We start from the raw sequence: 19,337 nt of genomic DNA, 5'->3' as shown, positions 1-19,337 counted from the left end.
AGAGGATAAACAAGGATTTCAAAACCTACTGTGTCCAATGGAGATGCCCACTTCTGGGCACCAAGCCACCCAGGTGCCAAGGCAAGAGACTGAGGGCACGAGCTGCTCCATTATCATAGAATATAAAAGAAGAATAGTTATACCAGATATAGATCTTAGATATGATTATATACGAACATCATTAATCATTAGTTGGTAGCAATTTCTCTTTGTTCCAATATTATAATAATCCTCGCTCTATATTCATAACCTAGGAAAAGCCAGGCTATACAGAGATAAGAGCTGGGGAGACATAGTGAGAAGTGACCAGAAGACAAGAGTGTGAGCCTTCTGTTATGCCCAGACAGGGCCACTAGAGGGCTCTTTCGTGTAGGGGTAACGCCAGCCTCTGGGAAGATGCAGGTTGCCAAGGCAACCATGATGTAGTGATTGTCTCAGTGTCAAGGAAAAACACCCGCTACTTAGCCGACCAGGAAAGGGAGTATCCCTTTCCCCGAGGGAGTTGAGAGAAGACTCTACTCCTTCACCTCTTGTGGAGGGCCTGACATTAGTCAGGTCGACCCGCAGTTATCAAGAGGCCTCACCCTCTCCCTATGGTGCTGTGCTTAAGTGGTCACACTCCTAGTCCGCCTTCGTATTCCATCCTGTACACCTGGCTCTGCTGTTTAGTTAGCAGTAGCAAATTAGTGAAAGTACTAAAAGTCTCTAATAAGCAGAAATAATGGTGTAAGCTCTCTCTCTCTTTCTCCTCTCTCTCTCTCTGCTTCAGCTGCCAGGCAGGGAAGGGCCCCCTGTCCAGTGGACAGATGATCCATGTGACCTTACCTATCATTTTAGATGGCTCACACTGCTTATCCTGCCCCTTTGTCTTCTATCCAATAAATATCAGCACAGCTTGGCATTCGGGCCCACTACAGATCTCTGCATCTTGGTGGTAGTGGTCCCCCAGGCTCAGCTGTCTTTTATCTCTTTGTCTTGTGTCTTTATTTCTAAAATCTCTTGTCTCCACACATGGGGAGAAAAACCCACCGACCCTGTGTGGCTGGTCCCTACACCCACTGCACAGAGACATAAAGAAGTTGAGATGTATACAACTCCCGCAACAACACTGTATCCCAAAACAATGTCCTCTCTGCCCCTCAGCATGGAATTCACTGTCTCTCACCACCTGGGCATGTGCTTCCATGGTCTCATAATTCTTCCACAAGAGGCAATGCACACTTTAACATAGCACTTCAGCAAATAAAGTGGTGACAGTTTACCTGCTTAGGTAAAGTTTCTTAAAGGTTCTCCCAAATTTCCCCCGAAGAAGACAGAAAAGGCTTTCCCAATTGTGAAACATTGGCCTCCCCACCTCTCAAAAAAGTACCCCTGAATAGCCAAAAGAATCCTGCCAAAATAAATTGTAGGACTTGAACTTTCTTATTTGAAATCTCACAAAGAAGTACAGTTATTAAAACACAAGCTCCTGGCAAAAGAATAGACAGAAAGAGAAATGGGATAGAATTGAGAGTCTAGAAATAAACCCTCACACTTATGGCCAATTATGCTTAGAAGAGGGTGTCAAGACAATTTGCTGGATGAACAATTCTCCTTTCTAATGATAGTGCAGAAACCACTAGATAACCACATGCAAAACAGTGAATTTAGATAACCCTACCTCTCACCATATCAAACAATCCCCTAAAAAATTGATCAGTGAGTTAAATATCAGACATATAACCATAAAAACATCTTAAAATAGACATAGAGGTAAATATTGATGACCTCAAATGTCCAGTGGATTCCTAGATATGATACAAAAGCATGAGAAACAAGAAAAACAAGATAAATTGGGCTTTATCAAGATGTGAGCCTTTTGTGCATCAAAGGAAATTATCAAGAAAATAATTAATAGACACAGATGAAAGAAAATATTTGCAAACCACATATAGACAGTTTTCATGTCCAGATAATATAAAGAACTAGCTACAACTCAATAACAAAAGGAGAAACCATCCAATTTATAAGTGGGCAAAAGACTCAAATAGACATTTCTTCAAAGAAGATATACAAAGAGTCAAGAAGGACATGAAAAGATACTCAACATCATTAGTCATTAGGAAAATACAAAGTCAAAGCTGCAATGAGACACCACATCACACCTACAAAACTGGCTACCATTCTTTTAAAATGTTAAATAACAAGTAGCAGCATTATGTAGAATTTGGAATCCTCATACATTGCTGGTGAGAATACGAAAAGGTACAGCCGCTACGAGAAAAAGCTTTGCTGTTCCTCAAAAGGCTAATCATAAAATTCTCATTTGAAACAACATCCATTCCTAAGTATATACCCAAAGAATTAAATCCAGGGACTCAAACAGGTACTTGCATGGGAATGTTCATTGCAGCATTATTCACAAAAGATAAAATATGAAAACAATCCAAGTGTTCATCAACACATGAATAAACAAATATGGTGACACATAAAACAGAATGTTAATCTGCCGTAAAGAGGAATGAAGCTCTGACACCCCATGGAACGAGCATGGACTTTGGAAACATTATGCTAAGTGAAATATGTCAGAAACAAAATAACATAATTGTATACTTCCATTTATATGAAACATCAAGAATAGGTAAATTCATAGAGACAGAGTAGAGGTGATCAAGGTCTAGGGTGGAACATACAGGGAGTTATTGTTTGAAAGCTACAAAGCTTCAGTTTAAAACGATAAAAAATTTCTAGGAAAAATAGTGGTGATGGTAATTTAACACTGTATGTGTGGTTAATTTCACTTGACTGTGGATTTTAAAGTGGTTAAAATAGCACATTATTCACAGAACTGTGAAAAATAGATTTCTATTATTTAATTCACCCAGGTTAAGGTGTTTGTTATGGCAGCTGAAGCCCATGAATACATCATCTGACCCAGTGTTTCAATGAAAGGCATCAGGTTTTCAATCAAGTTAACTGGAAGCTCCTGTCCCCAAGAGAACCAGAGGCCCCAAACAAGAGCTCCAGCAGGGGCTCAACCAGCACAGGTCCCATAGGGCAGCCTCAATGTCAGGCCCTGGATGGCATGTGAGGCTACAATGATACAACCAGAACGTGAAAATATAAGTATTTTTACTACTTACAGACACTAGGGAGCACTCAGCACACCTGGAGACCACAGACACAGTGGTCAGTGAGCCCAGGGAGGGAGGAGAGAAGAGACCGGTAAGCCAATGGCTTTATTAGGTCCAGGGTGTTATCTGACAGGTTTCCAGCAGGGAGCTTTAATGGATGTGTTCAAAGCAAGCAGCAAACACTGGGACCAGGAGCTCACGCTGTGACTGAGAGATGGTCACTTTAAATGTGAGGGCAAATGTCAGAATTATCAGTTTAAAGAAAGCAGCTGGAGAGAGGGGAACCCAGCACACAAAGAAGGAGAGATGCCTCTAAGATTTTATCTCTGGACACCAACTGGAGCCACTTGAACCAGATACAGTATTGAAAACTGCCATGGTGACCAAGCCCTGCCTCTGATTTGAGGCAAATAAACTTACACCTTAAAAAATGAATGCCAAGGCAACATGACACTATGAGCATCATGATATCCAGGGACACCAGCAGGGTGTGGTACTGTGCCCTGGAGTCAGAATCCTGGGTTCTGGTCCCTGGGAGTGAGAAAATGAAAATGACTTGTCCCTGCCCCCCTGACATTGATCTTCCCACCCTGCTGCTCCCTCTTCTTCTCCCAAGCCCACGTGCACTGCTCAGCCCCAGACATCACTGCCCCCAGGGTATACACAGTGCCGCCTACTGCACACAAACACAGACTCACAGAAGGTGAGAGAAATCTGCGTTTGGGACATCTGATTGTGAAAAAGGGAGAACAGTGAACATAGAGCCACAGAGACTGGGACTCACGGGGCTGGAAGGTGATGGAGCTGTAACATAACATATGTGTGAAATCGTGTGAAGTGTGCAGATCCATGTGGAATAAAACATGCAGCCTGGCCTGGGAATGCTGCCGTTCACACTTCCCTCCCTGTCCACCAGAGGGCGACAGAGTCCCTCCCAGCCTGGAGCCTCCCCAGGGGATGCCAACCGCCCTCAGCGGAACCCACAGCCCAGCAGTGTCCACCCTCACCAGGGTCACTTCGGCCCAAGTCCTCAGCGCGCCCTCCATGTTCCCCACACGGACTCTGTCAGCTCTTCCCTGACCTGGCGGCCACCAACCTAACACCACTCCCCCGGCAGGTAGCTCCTCCCCACACACCTGCTCCTTCCCTGGGCCCAGCTAAAGGCATCTCCCAGGGCAGCTCTGGTGCACGCAACGCCACAATGGGCGCTTTCCCCTCGTGAACTCCCTCCATCCTCATCAACTCTTTCTGTCACTGCTCCCTAAATGCCCGCACCTACTCCATCTGTCCTGTTCTCTGGGGCTTCGCAGGCGAAGCCTAGAGCTGACACAGATCAGTGGCTGCCTGAGGGCCCACAGCCTCCCCGGGAATCAGCCAGGCACCCTGTAACCTGCCTGCCCGCTGAACCCCTGGGGGCTTAGATCGTGTGTGATGGTCACACACAGGCACCATCTGGGATGTGGCCACCTACCCCCAGCTGTCCCTTGGGAAGACAGACCTCTCCTTTGTGCTTGTGGGGAAAGGGGGGTGTTATTGCTCTTTGCACCCAGAACACAACTCACCCCCACCCACCATCTCAGGTGTGAGCAACGTCCCTCCAGACAGGCTCTCTGGCCACTGCCTGTTCCTCCTCTACACACAGCAGCTTGGCCAGGTCAAAACCCTCAGGACAGACCCCTGGGTATGTCAGCAGATGGAGGGCTGAGCCATCATGGCCACGGAGTAAGTCGGGATGAATCTCTCCAGCTCTGAACCCCTGCTCTGTCCCAGGCTCCCCCTCCTGTGTCTCAACGAGCCATGTCCCGCGGGGTTCCTGGGTAACTCCTCACTGCCACCAGCACCACCACGGGGAAGGTGTGGTGACCACAGGACAATCAGCTGGGCACAGAAGAGAGGACATCAAAGATGGTCAGGAAGAACATGAGAAACCCTGAGCTCCAGCTCAGCCGCCAGACCCCAGGGAGCCATAGAGTGACTGAGAACTCTCTCTTTGACTATGGGACTTACAGCCCCCACTGAACAATCAGCACAGGCCTCACCTCCTAAGAGGCATGAGAGATTCATCCTGCACACCTCTAGGAAGGACAGTTTCCTCTGGGACACCCAGGTCCTGAATGTCCATCCTTGGAAGCTGCAGCCAAGCTAGACACGATTAGAGAAAGGAAGGGTCCCTCTCACCAGGAAACACACAGCTCACACACAGCACAATGGGGCATCACTGTGACAGGGACCTGGTGCAGCTTCAGCCTTCTGCACTGCAGGGCAGAGCCAGACGGGGATGAAAGAGGCCAAAGGGCGTGAATGTGCACCCCTACCCTGAGCCATGCGGACAGCAGGAGGCTGAGGCCCAGGACTGCGCTTGCCCAACCTGCAGGGTATGTGTGTGACTCTGTGGGTCTGTGTGTGTCTCGTGTGTGTGTGTGTGTGTGTGTGTGTGTGTGTGTGTGTGTGTCTGCACAAAGTGTGTGTTGAGGTTTGGTGAAAGAATCACTGCTGAAAAAGGCAGAGGCCTCCACAATTCCCAGGGACCTGAAACACAGACAAAAGGAAAAACAGAAGGAGGGACAAGGAGGCAGAACTGAGAGAGGAGGGGACAGAGAGGTGTCCTGGGCCTGACCCCGCCCATGAGCTTGAGAAGTGCTCCTGCCCCGGGAAGACGCTCAGTGCAGAAGGAGGAAGGGCAGCACAGCTGACAGCCATGCTCAGGAAGATTCTGGATCCTAGGCTCATCTCCACAGAGGAGAACACGCAGGCAGCAGAGACCATGGGACCCCTCTCAGCCCCTCCCTGCACACAGCATATAACCTGGAAAGGGCTCCTGCTCACAGGTGAGGAGAGAACTTCTTGGGAGAGGACAGGAAAAGGAAGCAGAGTGACTGGATGGGGTCTCCTGCAGAGGATGGGGTTCTAAAAAATAAAAGAAGCCAGCACTTTGGGAGGCTGAGGTGGGTGCATCACGAGATCAGGAGTTCAAGATCAGTCTGGCCAACACAGTGTAGCCCTGTCTCTACTAAAAATACAAAAAATTAACCAGGTATGGTGGTGTGCTCCTGTAATCCTAGCTACTCGGGAGGCTGAGGCAGGAGAATCACCTGAACCCGGGAGGCAGAAGTTGCAGCTAGCCGAGATAGCACCACTGCATGCCAGCCTGGGTGACAGTACGAGACTCCGTCCCAAAAGAAAAAAAGGAAAAAAGAAAAAAAAGGAAAGAAGGCTCTGTTGCAGCCTGGATAGGGGAAAATACACCAGAGAGGGACAGGAGTCAAAATAGGAAAGTCACATTGAACCAGAATTGGTAAGAGGTAGGAAAATCTTAAGTGTTCTGTTTTTCTGATTAATCATCAGGGGTCACATTTTGAAAAATGATAATAATAACTATATCAGATGACACTTCAAATAAAAATATAAGCAGGGCATGAAACACTGTCCTCAGCAAAAAACCTCAACAATTGGGGGAAAAAAAAACACCCAGGGCATGGAGGGCCCTGAGAACTCTCACATCTGCAGGAGTCTGCAGCCTGTTCCAGGCACTGGGGTGCAACCAAGATCACAAAAGTCACTGTAATCACGGAGCTCACGCTGTCATGGGAGGAAGACAGACATGCAAAGAGATCTAGAATGTGAGGTCAGGTGTTGACAAGAACCCTGGAGGGAGCAGAGCAGGGAAAGGTCAAAAAGGAAAGACCCAGGTTCTCTGAAGGAGGCATCAGGAAAGAAGTCTAAGGATGCCCTGATGTGAGCAGAACCTGACGGCAGTGTGGAGGGGGCCGTGCGGACACCTGGGGAAGAGGATTCCAAACAAAAATGCCAAGGTCAGGAGAGTTGAAGGAATGGGGGGTCATGCTGCTGACCTTGACCTAGTAGGACAGTAGGACACATACATACACACACACAAACACACATGCCCCTTTTATATGTGTGTGTGTGTGTGTGTGTGTGTGTGTGTGTGTCTTCAAGGCTGAGGATTGAAGAGACCTCCTCAGGACACAGAGCCCCATCTTTTCACCCCAATACATAGGTCTCAATATTGACTGATGTTCTCTCCACCTCCTAGCATCACTTTTAAACTTCTGGAACCCGCCCACCACAGCCCAAGTCACGATTGAAGCCCAGCCACCCAAAGTTTCCAAGGGGAAGGATGTTCTTCTACTTGTCCACAATTTGCCCCAGAATCTTACCGGCTACATCTGGTACAAAGGGCAAATCAGGGACCTCTACCATTACGTTACATCATATGTAGTAGACGGTCAAATAATTATATATGGGCCTGCATATAGTGGACGAGAAACAGTATATTCCAATGCATCCCTGCTGATCCAGAATGTCACCCGGGAAGATGCAGGATCCTACACCTTACACATCATAAAGCGTGGTGATGGGACTGGAGGAGTAACTGGACATTTCACCTTCACCTTATACCGTGAGTGATTCCACATGATCCCTGGGTGTTGGGGGACAGGGGTCATTTCTACTTCACACACACAGGATTGTCAGGCCTGGACTCTGCCTGTGTCCCTCTCTGCATTTTGTCCCATGCTGGGGTTTGGGCATTTATTGCAGGAAACACACAGAGGAGACAAATTTCAACAGATCAGAATTCCTTTCCCGCATCCAGACCCTGCAGACACTTGCTGCAGAGGAAGGACAGTCTGATGGGGGGAATCAGCAGGAGGAGATCAGTCTCAGCCAAGCACCCCATGCCCTCTTCATAAATTTGACCCTGAGAAAGACCCTGGAAAATGAGTAGGGCTTGGCCTGAGTGGCCCCCTGAGATACCCTCAGATAAGCTCAGCCCTAGAAGCCTCAACCCCAGAACACTGTCCCAAAATCCTTGCTCCAGATAAAACTGAGGAACCTGTGCCAGGGCTGGGTTGTGGCTTCTTGAGCAGGGCTTACTGGGACCAAGGATTTTCCAGCTGTTTGAGGACTGTGTCTCCTGCAGCTGTTCACCAGCCAGGGCTCAGCCCTCAGAGCCTCATCTGGGCAAGGACAGAGCTTTCTTCACCTGACACTCAGAGTGGAGAGGACAGAAAGACAAGCTTTGTAGGCCATCAGACAACTGCCTTAGGAGGCCTAGGACACTCCATAGAAAGTCTAATATCCCCAGAAGCAGAAACAGAAGAGAGAAGATGCACCAGGTAGCAGCTTGTCCACAGGGATCTGACGTAAAGGTGCTTTCTCATGGAAGCAAATTAATAATCAATGCTGTTTGTGTGAAACCTCCACTGTGCCAAGCATTAGGTCAGGTGACTGTGAATACTTTAACATTTATTCACAGATAGCATGAAAAGCCACAGTCCATTTGCCATTTAGCTTATTTGATTGACAGAAAACTGAGGCACAGGAGAGCACAGTCACTGAGCCAGAGTCACACAAACACAAAGGGGAGATCAGGGTCACATGAGGTCTGTCCGCAGCCACAGGCCCATCCTCTCCTCCACCAGAAGTGAGGGCTTACTGGGTTCCAAGCACCCCATACTCATTTATTGGCTCAAATCCTCTCTTCTTAGGCATCCAAACCTCAGAGGAGTGAGAGCAAGTGGTCACCTGATTACTCTGCACTCCAGAACTAAATCACCTGCCTCAACCATCAGAGTCAGTGCAAAAAAAATGTCCAGGTCTCCCCCTCAGATCTTAACCCCCATCACTGAACCTGAAATCCTGTGTTTCCCAAAGTGTCCATGTCACTGTCATGAGAGGATCAAGGAGAGGACCTTGTTTTCTTTCCCCACTCACACCCTACACCAGCACAGGCCCAGCCAGAGACACACACTCAGGAGCTCTCACATAACAAATGAAGGAATTGAATGCAGAAATGACTGATCCAAAACCCTCTTTAGAGACTGGATCTTGGATGCAGAATCCTAGGAGTTTCTAGCCACACCTGTCCCTTGTCCTTCAGAGGCTGACACCCACGTTTCATCACCCCACTACCTCTTGACCCTAAAGCCAACCCAACCTCATGTAACTCTGAAGCTCTTTGGCCACGGAGGGTTCTCAGGGCTCCTTGGTCCTGGACTGTGGAAATGGGGGCACCTGGTCCCTGGGGTCTCTGAAGTCAGTGTATCCCTCACTGCTCACTGCCATGGTGTCTCTGCCTCTCTCTGCTTCTCTGTGTCCCTCATCTTCCTCCCACTTCATTCTGACTGGCAAGCCCTGTCCTGCACAGCTTCTTCCTCCACCCCTAGGCCTTCCCCAGACACTCCCTCTAACTAGGCTGGCTGTTCTGTTCCCTTCCCGCTAACACTGTGGCCTGGCCCACCTCCCAGGAAATAGGAAAGGTGCAGATATCACCTGGAGTTGCCACTCCTGCCAGGCTTCATCTCGAGCCAATGACCCCAGGTCACTAAGAGAATGAGCTTCCACTGTATTTCCATCCAGGGCTCTTTTGCTTTGTGAGGCTGAACTGTGGACAAGACCATGGGACAGGGATAGGCAGTTTCTCCATCCACTCTTATAATTGCCAGACAAGTTCTTCTGGCCTCCTGCACACACACACAACAACAACAACAACAACAACAACAACAACAACAACAAATATATATATATATATATATATATATATATATATATATATAGAAATGGTGATTTGTAGTAAAGAATGCTTTTAATGACTCCAAGTCTGCCAAACAGGAGGACAGAGGTTTATTATTACTCAAATCAGCCTCCCCATTTGATCGGGGTATGAAATTTTCAAGGATAGTTTCAGGGCCACAGGACTAAAAAATGAGTACTGCTGATTGTTTGGTGATGGAATCACGCGGGTGGAGGGAAACGATTTGTTTGTGCTTGAATCTGCTTCTACGTAGGGACCACATGACTGGCTGAGCCATTAGTCATAGGTATGGATGAGGTCAGCCGGTTGCCAGAATGCAAAAGAATGAGAAACATCTCAAAAGACCAATCTCAAGTTCTACAATAGTGATGTTATCTATATGAGCAATTAGTTCCAAATTTTGTAAACTCTGGCCAAATGACACTGGAGCTGTCAGGGATTATAGAAACTGTGCCAACATTTTAGCAGAATTCAGTTCCCTCCTATAATCTAAATGTCATGGTCTTTCACTAGTTTTACAAAGGCAGTCCCAGGGCAACGTAACGGTGTTAGTTTTATGGAGGAACTATCATCATTCTTGCTTCAAAGTTAAACCATAAACCAAATTCCTCCCAAGGTTAGCCTGGCCTATGCCCAGGAATGAGTGAGGACAGCCAGCCTGAGACTAGATGCCAGATGGAGTCAGCCACGCTGGTTTGCTGTCACTGTTATAATCTTTGCACTGACTCACCAGGGTGTCAGAGGCTGGACGGGCCTGCAGTCCCCAAAGCCCATGGGCTCATTTCACCCATTTCACTCGTGACTCCATCCTCAACCTGCTATGGAGCTCACATTCTTCGGTCACTTCCTAGAGACTTCTGGCTTCCTGTCAGGCATATAACAAGCTTGGAATTTGTCACTCGGTTCTAACACTAAGTAAAAAGCTGAACAAACTCAAAAGTCAACAACTCGTTAAAATCCCTCAGAGATGGCTGGGCACAGTGGCTCACACCTATACTCCCAGCACTCTGGGAGGCCGAGGCAGGCACAAGGTCAGGAGATAGAGACCATCCTGGCTAACATGGTGAAACCGCGTCTCTACTAAAAATACAAAAAATTAGCAGGACGTGGTGGCGGGCACCTGTAGTCCCAGCTACTTGGGAGGCCGAGGCAGGAGAATGGAGTGAACCCAGGAGGTGGAGCTTGCAGTGAGCTGAGATCATGCCACTGCACTCCAGCCTGGGTGACAGAGGGAGACTCTCTCAGAAAAAAAAATGCTATTTGAGAAACGAAGAATGCTTTTGATGCTTACTTGTAGACTCCACACAGCTGTGGAAAGAATCCCTAGCTTGAGAATGAGTCAATAGAAACTTCCAAAACTGAAACAGGAAAGTTCAAAAAGAGTGGGGAAAAAAAGTGGAACAACATTTCAACTTCATATTTAATATTTTGTTTTGACAATAGCAATTTTTAAATTTTGTAGTTGTGGGACAACTACAAAGGCTGTAACATACCATTAATGGGAATACCGGTGGTTTGGGGACCAGACCAAGGTGGCCAGGTAGGTACTATCTCATGGTTTTACTGCCTGTGCCACATACAACTGTTTCCTCATGATGATGCCGTTTTCATAAGTTGGAATTCTTCGTGTGGGGAGACACACGAGCCATTGTCATCTCACTTACACTCTTCCTAATTCACACAAATTTAAACTCTAGTGGTGTTTCCTGAGCTTAAGAGAAAATGAAGAAAGCATTTCACATACCTGTTTTGGGGTCCTCCCCATTTTTCCTAACTCTGCCCAGAAATTATAAGCAGGCAGTTCTTTCTATATTTACTAACATAACACACATCACTTCTTTTAATTTGGCGTCCTTCCTCCCTTTATGTAATTGACGCACTGACCAGTTCTGTCCTTTTAACGGGACTCTCTCTACTTAAGGAGTTGCTAATTTCAAATCACCTTTGGCATCTTTCTTTGACCATAATGTGATCCTGCTGGAATTCATGGCACACCTAACCTTATTTTGGTCTCAGGAGAAACACTACTACCAGCAATTGATCTTAGATGTTTGGACCATCAGTAAAAATTTCCAGTTATGAAAACATTTTAATGTTTCCTCCAAATTTTTCTTTTGTTACTAGAGTCAGAACATAATATGAGGTCTAAACTCCTGACAACTTTTTATGGGAAAATTACAGTATTACGAATTGAGCATCCCAAATCCAGAAATCCACAATCTGAAATGCTCCAAAACTCAACCCTTCTGACCACTGATGTGATGCTAAAAAGAAGTGCCCACTGGCGCATTGTGGATTTTAAATTTTTCAGATTTGGGATGCTAAACCAGAACATGTACTGCAAATATTCCAAAATTTAAAAAATTAGAAATCCAAAACATTTGGTTTTCAGCTTTCTGCATAAGGAGCACTTTATCTGTATGAACTATAGGCAAGAGGCTGTACAGGAGATCTCTAGAACCTCCTCATCCTGCATAACTGAAACCGCACACCCACGGAACAACACCCTATTCCCCTGATCCCAGCTCCTGGAAACTACTATTCTACTCTCTGATTCACTCTGGAATACACTGATATCAGGTACATAGAGTAGTCAAACTCAGAATCAGAGAGTAGAATGTCTAATGAGAGAAAGTATCTGCAAGACTTCTTCCCAAATATTGGCCTAATAGCCACCAAACCCATATGGTCCAGGAGGGCCAGACTTCCATCATCTATTCACGTTCGCCCTTTCCACCAGTCAGTTCTGCATTTGCAAACATCAACATGTATTTCTAGAAAGATCCACATGGTCCTCACCTGCCCTCTACAGGGGAAAGGGAGCATCATGGACCCAGAACAGGTAACATGGTCTTGGGCCAAACCTATCAGCTTTGCCTGTCCCCTTCACTCTTTGTAGGTCATTCCTTGGACTCTGCTCTATCTTTAGAGGTCACTGGCTCAAGTCAGTCACTATGAGACACCTGGGAAAACTGCCCCACCTTGTGGCTCCACTGCCTGATGACTGAGCTGACCTCCAGGCTTGACTCTGGTCTCCCCTGTGTTATTTATGCTGGAGTACCCAGTCCCAGGCCAGGCTTTCCAGCCAAAGGGTTTAAGGACAATGGGAAGTTCCATCATCCATCTCTAGGATGTCCTTGGGAAGGGAATCTGAAGAGAAAACATACCACAGGGGGCAAAGTAAGATTAAACTAAGAAGATTCCAGCACTGCATGCTCCAAGTGAGGACCACAAGGTGGGCCAGGCAGGCACTTGGAGATGGAGGGACTCAGAGAGGCACCAGAGGCTGTGACTGCTGGTCCTGTGTCTTTCCATGACCCAATGCTGCTGCTCAATTCACACTTGAGAAAGTCCGTGCTTCTCCCACATAAAGCAGGCGGCCTCACAATCTCTGAGCCCTCAGATTGCCATGCGTCTGTCTTGTAACACACACACCTGCCATGGGCTTTTAAGGACTTGGGTGGGCTGAGAGGTTGGAAATGCCAACTCTGATTGAAAAATGCCTTTGGAGGAGTCAAAGGTGCCACACAGGGCAATCTTCTCTCTGTTTTCCGCACAGTGGAAACTCCCAAGCCCTCCATTTCCAGCAGCAATTTCAACCCCAGGGAGGCCACGGAGGCTGTGATCTTAACCTGTGATCCTGAGACTCCAGACGCAAGCTACCTGTGGTGGATGAATGGTCAGAGCCTCCCTATGACTCACAGCTTGCAGCTGTCTGAAACCAACAGGACCCTCTACCTATTTGGTGTCACAAACTATACTGCAGGACCCTATGAATGTGAAATACGGAACCCAGTGAGTGCCAGCCGCAGTGACCCAGTCACCCTGAATCTCCTCCGTGAGTATCTTCTGTTCCTCTGTGAACCAGGCTGCCATCCCAAATACACATGGCCAGAGGCCATGCTTCTCAGTCCCTCTCAGGTCCAAGTATGTAGACATTTACCCCTGGACTACAAAGCTGGCCGTGACTTCCTGCCCCAGGCAAACCAGAGTAGGCCTAGGCTTGATCCACAATAAGAGAAAAGAGGCTGCTCCTGTCATGGGAGACTCAGGATCCACAGCTTGTGATGGGAGAAACAGGTGAATGTTTCAGGCTCCAGATCAGTGAACACAGCGGGGATTTGGCTGGGACTTCACTCTTGCGACTTGGCTCACAGGGTCACTGTGGCCCTTCCACAGACCAGGATTTTCCCTTCCCTCTGACAATATCACCTGTGACTTTATTCTCTTTGCTCCACATGGCCTGGATGCCCCCACCATTTCTTCCTCATACACCTATTACCATAAAGGGGAAGTCCCCAAGCTCTCCTGCCTCACAGATTCTCATCCACTGGCAGAGCATTCTTGGCTGATTGATGGGAAGTTCCAGCAATCAGTACAAGTGTTCTTTACCCCCCAATTCACTAAAACATATAGAGGGGTCTATGTCTGTTTCATCCATAACTCAGCCACTGGTGGAACAAATCTCATAATCAAGAGGATCATAGTCCCTAGTAAGTGGATCCCTGGAGCATTGGCAATATGTTTTCCAGTGAAGTCTATCTGGCTATCAGGGAAGAGCCACCTGCCCTCTGCAAAGGGAGAGGGAAAATCAAAACCCAGGAAAGGGAATATGTTTCTGCTCCAAAACAACCAGCTTTTGCCTGTACCCTTCACTCCTTCTAGATCATTCTTCAGACTACACACTAACAATGAACAATCTGAAAGGAAATTAAGAAAATAATTTCAATTCACATTAACATCAAAAGGAATAAAATATTTTGGAATAAGTTTAACCAAAAAGGTCAAATGATTATACCCTGAAAACTACAAAACATTGCTGAAAGAAATTAAAGACGATATCAATATATGGAAACACATTTCATTTTCATGGATTGGAAGAATCAATATTGTTAGAAAGATAATACTACCCAAAGTGAGTTGCAGATTCAATGCAACCCCTACCAGCATCCCAGTAACATTTTCTGCAGAATTAGAAAACTCTGTCCCAAATCTAAGCTGACAGGCTCTTCTTAATGACTGCCACAACACAAACACTGAGAAAAAGAGGCAACCATGAAAAGGTGGAAAGTTCTCATGACATAGAAAATAGCAATCAGCCTTTCTCACATCCCAAAGCCTTCAAAAATATACGAGTGCAGCATGGCCAGTATGGAATTGACAGAAAACTAATCACCAAGCCAGAAACGTGCTGAGAGAAAAAAAGGGCAAGAATATCTTTGGCTTATCACCTCCCACTTTTCCCTACTAATCTGATGCTGAAAAGAAATGCTCACTGAAGCATCTTAGACTTTGAATCTATCAGATTTGGGATGCTTAACCAGTAAGTATATGACAAATATTTCAGAATCAAAAAATGACAGAAATGCAAAACACTTTTTGTCCTAAGTCGTAGGCATAAGAAATACTCCATCTGTGTGAACTATAGGCCTCAAGCTCTACAGCAGATCTCTAGAAACTCCCTACCTTGCATAACAGAAACTGCACAACCATGAACAACTTCTCATTCTCCCCACTCCCAGCTCCTGGCAACCAGCAGTCTCTTCTCATATTCACTCTGGAATCCACTTACATGAGGTCCCTAGAGTAGTCAACCCAAGGAATCAGAGAGTAGATTGTTCAGTGAAAGAAAATATTTGCAAAACTTCTCTCCAAATTTGTCTCATATCCATCAAACACACATGGTCCATGATGACCAAATATCCAGCAGTTCATTCCCACCCTTTCCACCAGTCAGTCCTGCATTTGCAAATGTCCACATGTATTTCTGGTAAGATCCACATGGTCCTCACCTGCCCTCTGCAGAAGGAGAGGAAACTTAAAGAACCCAGGACAGGGAACATGCTTCTGCTCCAAAGCCACCAGATCTTGCTTGTACCCTTCACTCTTTCTACATCATTCCTTGCACTCTGCTCTATCTTTAGAGGTCACTGGTTCAAGTAAGTCATCATGAAACACCTGCAAAAAACTGCCCCACCTGGTGCCTCCACTGGCTGATGACTGAACTGACCTCCAGGCTTGACTCTGTTCTCCCCTGTGTTATTTCTGCTGAAACATCCAGTCCCAGGCCAGGCTGCTCAGTATCTTCAGGGTTTCAGGACAATGGGAAGTCCCATTATTATTCATCTCTAGAAAGTCCTTAGAAATTGAAGCTGCAGAGAAATCACATCTTGGGGGGCAAAGTAGGATGGAATTTGGAAGGGGCCCAGCAGTTGCACATTCCAGGTAAGGAACCCAAGGTGAGCCAGCCAGTCAACTGATTAGGGAGGGACTGGGAGGGGTACCAGGCGCTGTGACTCCCACTGATGTGTCTGTCCATGACCCAACACTGCAGCTCAATTGACACTTCAGAAAGTCTGTGCTTCCCTAAGACAGAGCAGGTGGCCTCACAGTCTTTGAGCCCTTAGATCATCATGCATCTATTTTGTGACACACACACCAGCTACTGGCTTTCAAGGACTCACGCGGGTTGACAGGTGGGAGATGCCAACTCTGATTGAAGGATGCCTGTGGAGGAATCAAAGGTGCCACACAGGACAATCTTCTCCCTGTTATCCACACAGCGAAACTGCCCAAGCCTTACATCACCATCAATAACTTAAACCCCAGGGAGAATAAGGATGTCTCAACCTTCACCTGTGAACCTAAGAGTGAGAACTACACCTACATTTGGTGGCTAAATGGTCAGAGCCTCCCGGTCAGTCCCAGGGTAAAGCAACCCATTGAAAACAGGATACTCATTCTACCCAGTGTCACGAGAAATGAAACAGGACTCTATCAATGTGAAATACGGGACCGATATGGTGGCATCCGCAGCGACCCAGTCACCCTGAATGTCCTCTGTGAGTATCCTTTTTTCCTCTGTGGGCCAGGACACCAGCTTAACTCCAAACGAACAGAGGCCAGTCCTCTCAGTCTCTCTCTGGTCCAAGTATAGACACATTTACTTCTGGACATCTGAGCTGGCCATGACTCCTTGCCCTGGGAAAACCTGAGTAGGCACAGCCTTAACCAAGAATATAAGGGGAGTGGACGCTCTTGTCATGGGAGACTTGGGGCCCACAGCTTGTGATGGGAGAAACAGGTGAATACCTCAGGCTTCAGCTCAGTGAACATAGAGGAGATTTGGCTGTCACTTGAGGGTGTGTCTTGGCTCAGAGGGTCACTGTGTCCCTTTAAGAGACCAGGAGCATCCCCTTCCCTCGGATAACATCACCTGTGGCTTTATTCTCTTTCTTCCAGATGGTCCAGACCTCCCAAGAATTTACCCTTCATTCACCTATTACCGTTCAGGACAAAACCTCTACTTGGCCTGCTTTGCGGACTCTAACCCACCGGCACAGTATTCTTGGACAATTAATGGGAAGTTTCAGCTATCAGGACAAAAGCTTTCTATCCCCCAGGTTACTACAAAGCATAGCGGGCTCTATGCTTGCTCTGTTCGTAACTCGGCCACTGGCAAGGAAAGCTCCAAATCCGTGACAGTCAGAGTCTCTGGTAAGTGGATCCCAGCATCCTTGGCAATACGGTTTTAGGTGCAGTCTATCTGACTTCCAGAGAAGAGTCAGGAAAACATTTGTATTCCCAGCCTGTGTCCCATGGGCACAAGCAAATCCCAAATTCTCCTCCTGAACCCTCCCAATTTGTCTAAGAACTTACAAAACTTTAACAAACAGGCTGAGATCTTCATAACATTCCCAGCCTAGACCAAGCAGGAAAAACATTGATTGCATTGAAATAATTGATAATAATAAGGATAATGTTTTTATGATTTTATTTGAAAATATGCTGATTCTTTATGTGGATAGTTTTCTAGATTTATGGAAATTTGTCTTTTAATCTATCTCTAGCTTATAGCGGTTCAATAAACTATACTTCTGGGAATGATAATTGAAATATTTACTTTTGCTCTCTACCTGACTGCCCCAGAATTAGGCAACTATTCATGAGTATTGATATGTTTATGATAATACAGATATTTGCACAAACGGAGTAACAACCTGCTGTCTTTGTAACAGGACACATTTGAAATCATTGGTTATATTACCAAGGCTTTCACTGGGATGTTTTATTTAAGAATATAGATAGAATGAACCAGTATGAACTGCAGGCAAACTCTGAAGTCATCCTTGGTTTGGCTTCCTATTCTCAAGAGTTTTGTAAAGGTTTAATCTGAGATTCCTTATAAAAACTTAGAGCAAAGAAAATTTTAAAAGAGATCCTACATGGTCCATTGCTACTCTTGCTGCACTTATGTAAACAATCAGACCACGTTTGAAGAAACTCAACCTATTTTGCAAACAAACTTATTCTACTGAAATTATCATTGGTAAAACTAGAGATGCCCATAGAGAGAAAAATTATGTGGAAAATAAAACTGTAGTACACCTGTTGTGAGATTGCAGCTCTGTTCATTGTTTCTGTGTTTTTATTATCCACCTGTAGACTGGACATTACCCTGAATTCTACTAGTTCCTCCAATTCCATCTTCTCCCATGGAATCACTAAGAGCAAGACCCACTCTGTTCCAGAAGCCCTATAAGCCGGAGGTGGACAACTCAATGTAAATTTCATGGGAAAATCCTTGTACCTGATGTCTGAGCCACTCAGAACTCACCAAAATGTTCAACACCATAACAACAGCTGCTCAAACTGTAAACAAGGAAAACAAGTTGATGACTTCACACTGTGGACAGTTTTTCCCAAGATGTCAGAATAAGACTCCCCATCATGATGAGGCTCTCACCCCTCTTAACTGTCCTTGCTGGTGCCTGCCTCTTTCACTTGGCAGGATAATGCAGTCATTAGAATTTCACATGTAGTATAGGAGCTTCTGAGGATAACAACAGAGTGTCAGATATGTCATCTCAACCTCAAACTTTTACATAACATCTGAGGGGGAAATGTGGCTCTCTCCATCTTGCATACAGGGCTCCCAAAAGAAATGAACACAGAGATATTGCCTGTGTATTTGCAGAGAAGATGGTTTCTATAAAGAGTAGGAAAGCTGAAATTATCGTAGAGTCCCCTTTAAATGCACATTGTGTGGATGGCTCTCACCATTTCCTAAGAGATACATTGTAAAACGTGACAGCAAGACTGATTCTAGCAGAATAAAACATGTACCACATTTGCTAATACTGTTCTCTTAAAATAATTTTAAAAGAATGGGGTGGGCCCTCCCATGTGTCCAGGCCTGGTCTCTGAACAGAATCCTCCATCTGCAGTAACAATGCCTAAGAATATGACATGGACTTGGTCCCAATATGCAGCCATTCCTGTATACCCTTCCCCTGCTGCAGGGCCGTACAAGCCCAGGGCCCAAATCTTCAGCTGCAGAGCTGAGACAGAACATGGGATACCCAGCATCCCCTACCTTCTTCCAGTCCACTGCAGTGGCTACCGGCATGGCCCATTTACCCCTGAGGACTCCCATCTGCTGACACACAGTTTCTAAGAGTCAGACTTTCCTGGCTTCTATGAACCCCAGCTACTTTCACTCTGCTGAAACCTTCTTCTCCGTACAGGAGTCATTGCCTTAACAGACTCCTCTTTCAGCTGCAGCTAATAGGTAAGCCAAGACCCAGACCCCAGAGGATAAACAAGGATTTCAAAACCTACTGTGTCCAATGGAGATGCCCACTTGTGGGCAGCAAGCCACCCAGGTG

General features: G+C 46.3%; 1 protein-coding gene across 2 annotated transcripts; it reads left to right on the top strand.

Annotated features, from left to right (window-relative positions):
* The first annotated feature begins 5,858 nt into the window (after positions 1–5,858).
* Positions 5,859–18,807, top strand: LOC129135438 (pregnancy-specific beta-1-glycoprotein 7). Of its 2 annotated transcripts, XM_054673906.1 has the most exons (6): positions 5,859–5,941; positions 7,168–7,533; positions 13,229–13,507; positions 16,233–16,511; positions 16,912–17,166; positions 18,115–18,807. In XM_054673906.1, the coding sequence occupies exons 1-6, from the start codon at positions 5,878–5,880 to the stop codon at positions 18,129–18,131; spliced, it is 1,260 nt and encodes a 419-aa protein (XP_054529881.1). In that variant the 5' UTR covers positions 5,859–5,877; the 3' UTR covers positions 18,132–18,807. The 2 variants fall into 2 exon arrangements, with proteins under 2 accessions (XP_054529881.1, XP_054529880.1); XM_054673905.1 differs by lacking the exon at positions 18,115–18,807 and having other exon boundaries at positions 16,912–17,204.
* The last annotated feature ends 530 nt before the right edge of the window (positions 18,808–19,337 follow it).

Source organism: Pan troglodytes, chromosome 20 (genome assembly GCF_028858775.2).
Source record: "Pan troglodytes isolate AG18354 chromosome 20, NHGRI_mPanTro3-v2.0_pri, whole genome shotgun sequence".
In the NCBI taxonomy this organism is placed as follows: domain Eukaryota; kingdom Metazoa; phylum Chordata; class Mammalia; order Primates; family Hominidae; genus Pan; species Pan troglodytes.
The sequence above is the reverse complement of the archived record's forward strand: the minus strand, read 5'-3'. Positions and strand labels throughout refer to the sequence as shown.

What these genes read in the sequence shown, in the direction of transcription:
- LOC129135438 (XM_054673905.1), top strand. Translation starts at nt 5,878, where the DNA reads ATGGGACCCCTCTCAGCCCCTCCCTGCACACAGCATATAACCTGGAAA. An exon ending in GAAAGGGCTCCTGCTCACAG is followed by an intron (nt 5,942 to 7,167) that starts GTGAGGAGAGAA and finishes TCCACCTCCTAG; the next exon opens with CATCACTTTTAAACTTCTGG. An exon ending in TTTCACCTTCACCTTATACC is followed by an intron (nt 7,534 to 13,228) that starts GTGAGTGATTCC and finishes TTTTCCGCACAG; the next exon opens with TGGAAACTCCCAAGCCCTCC.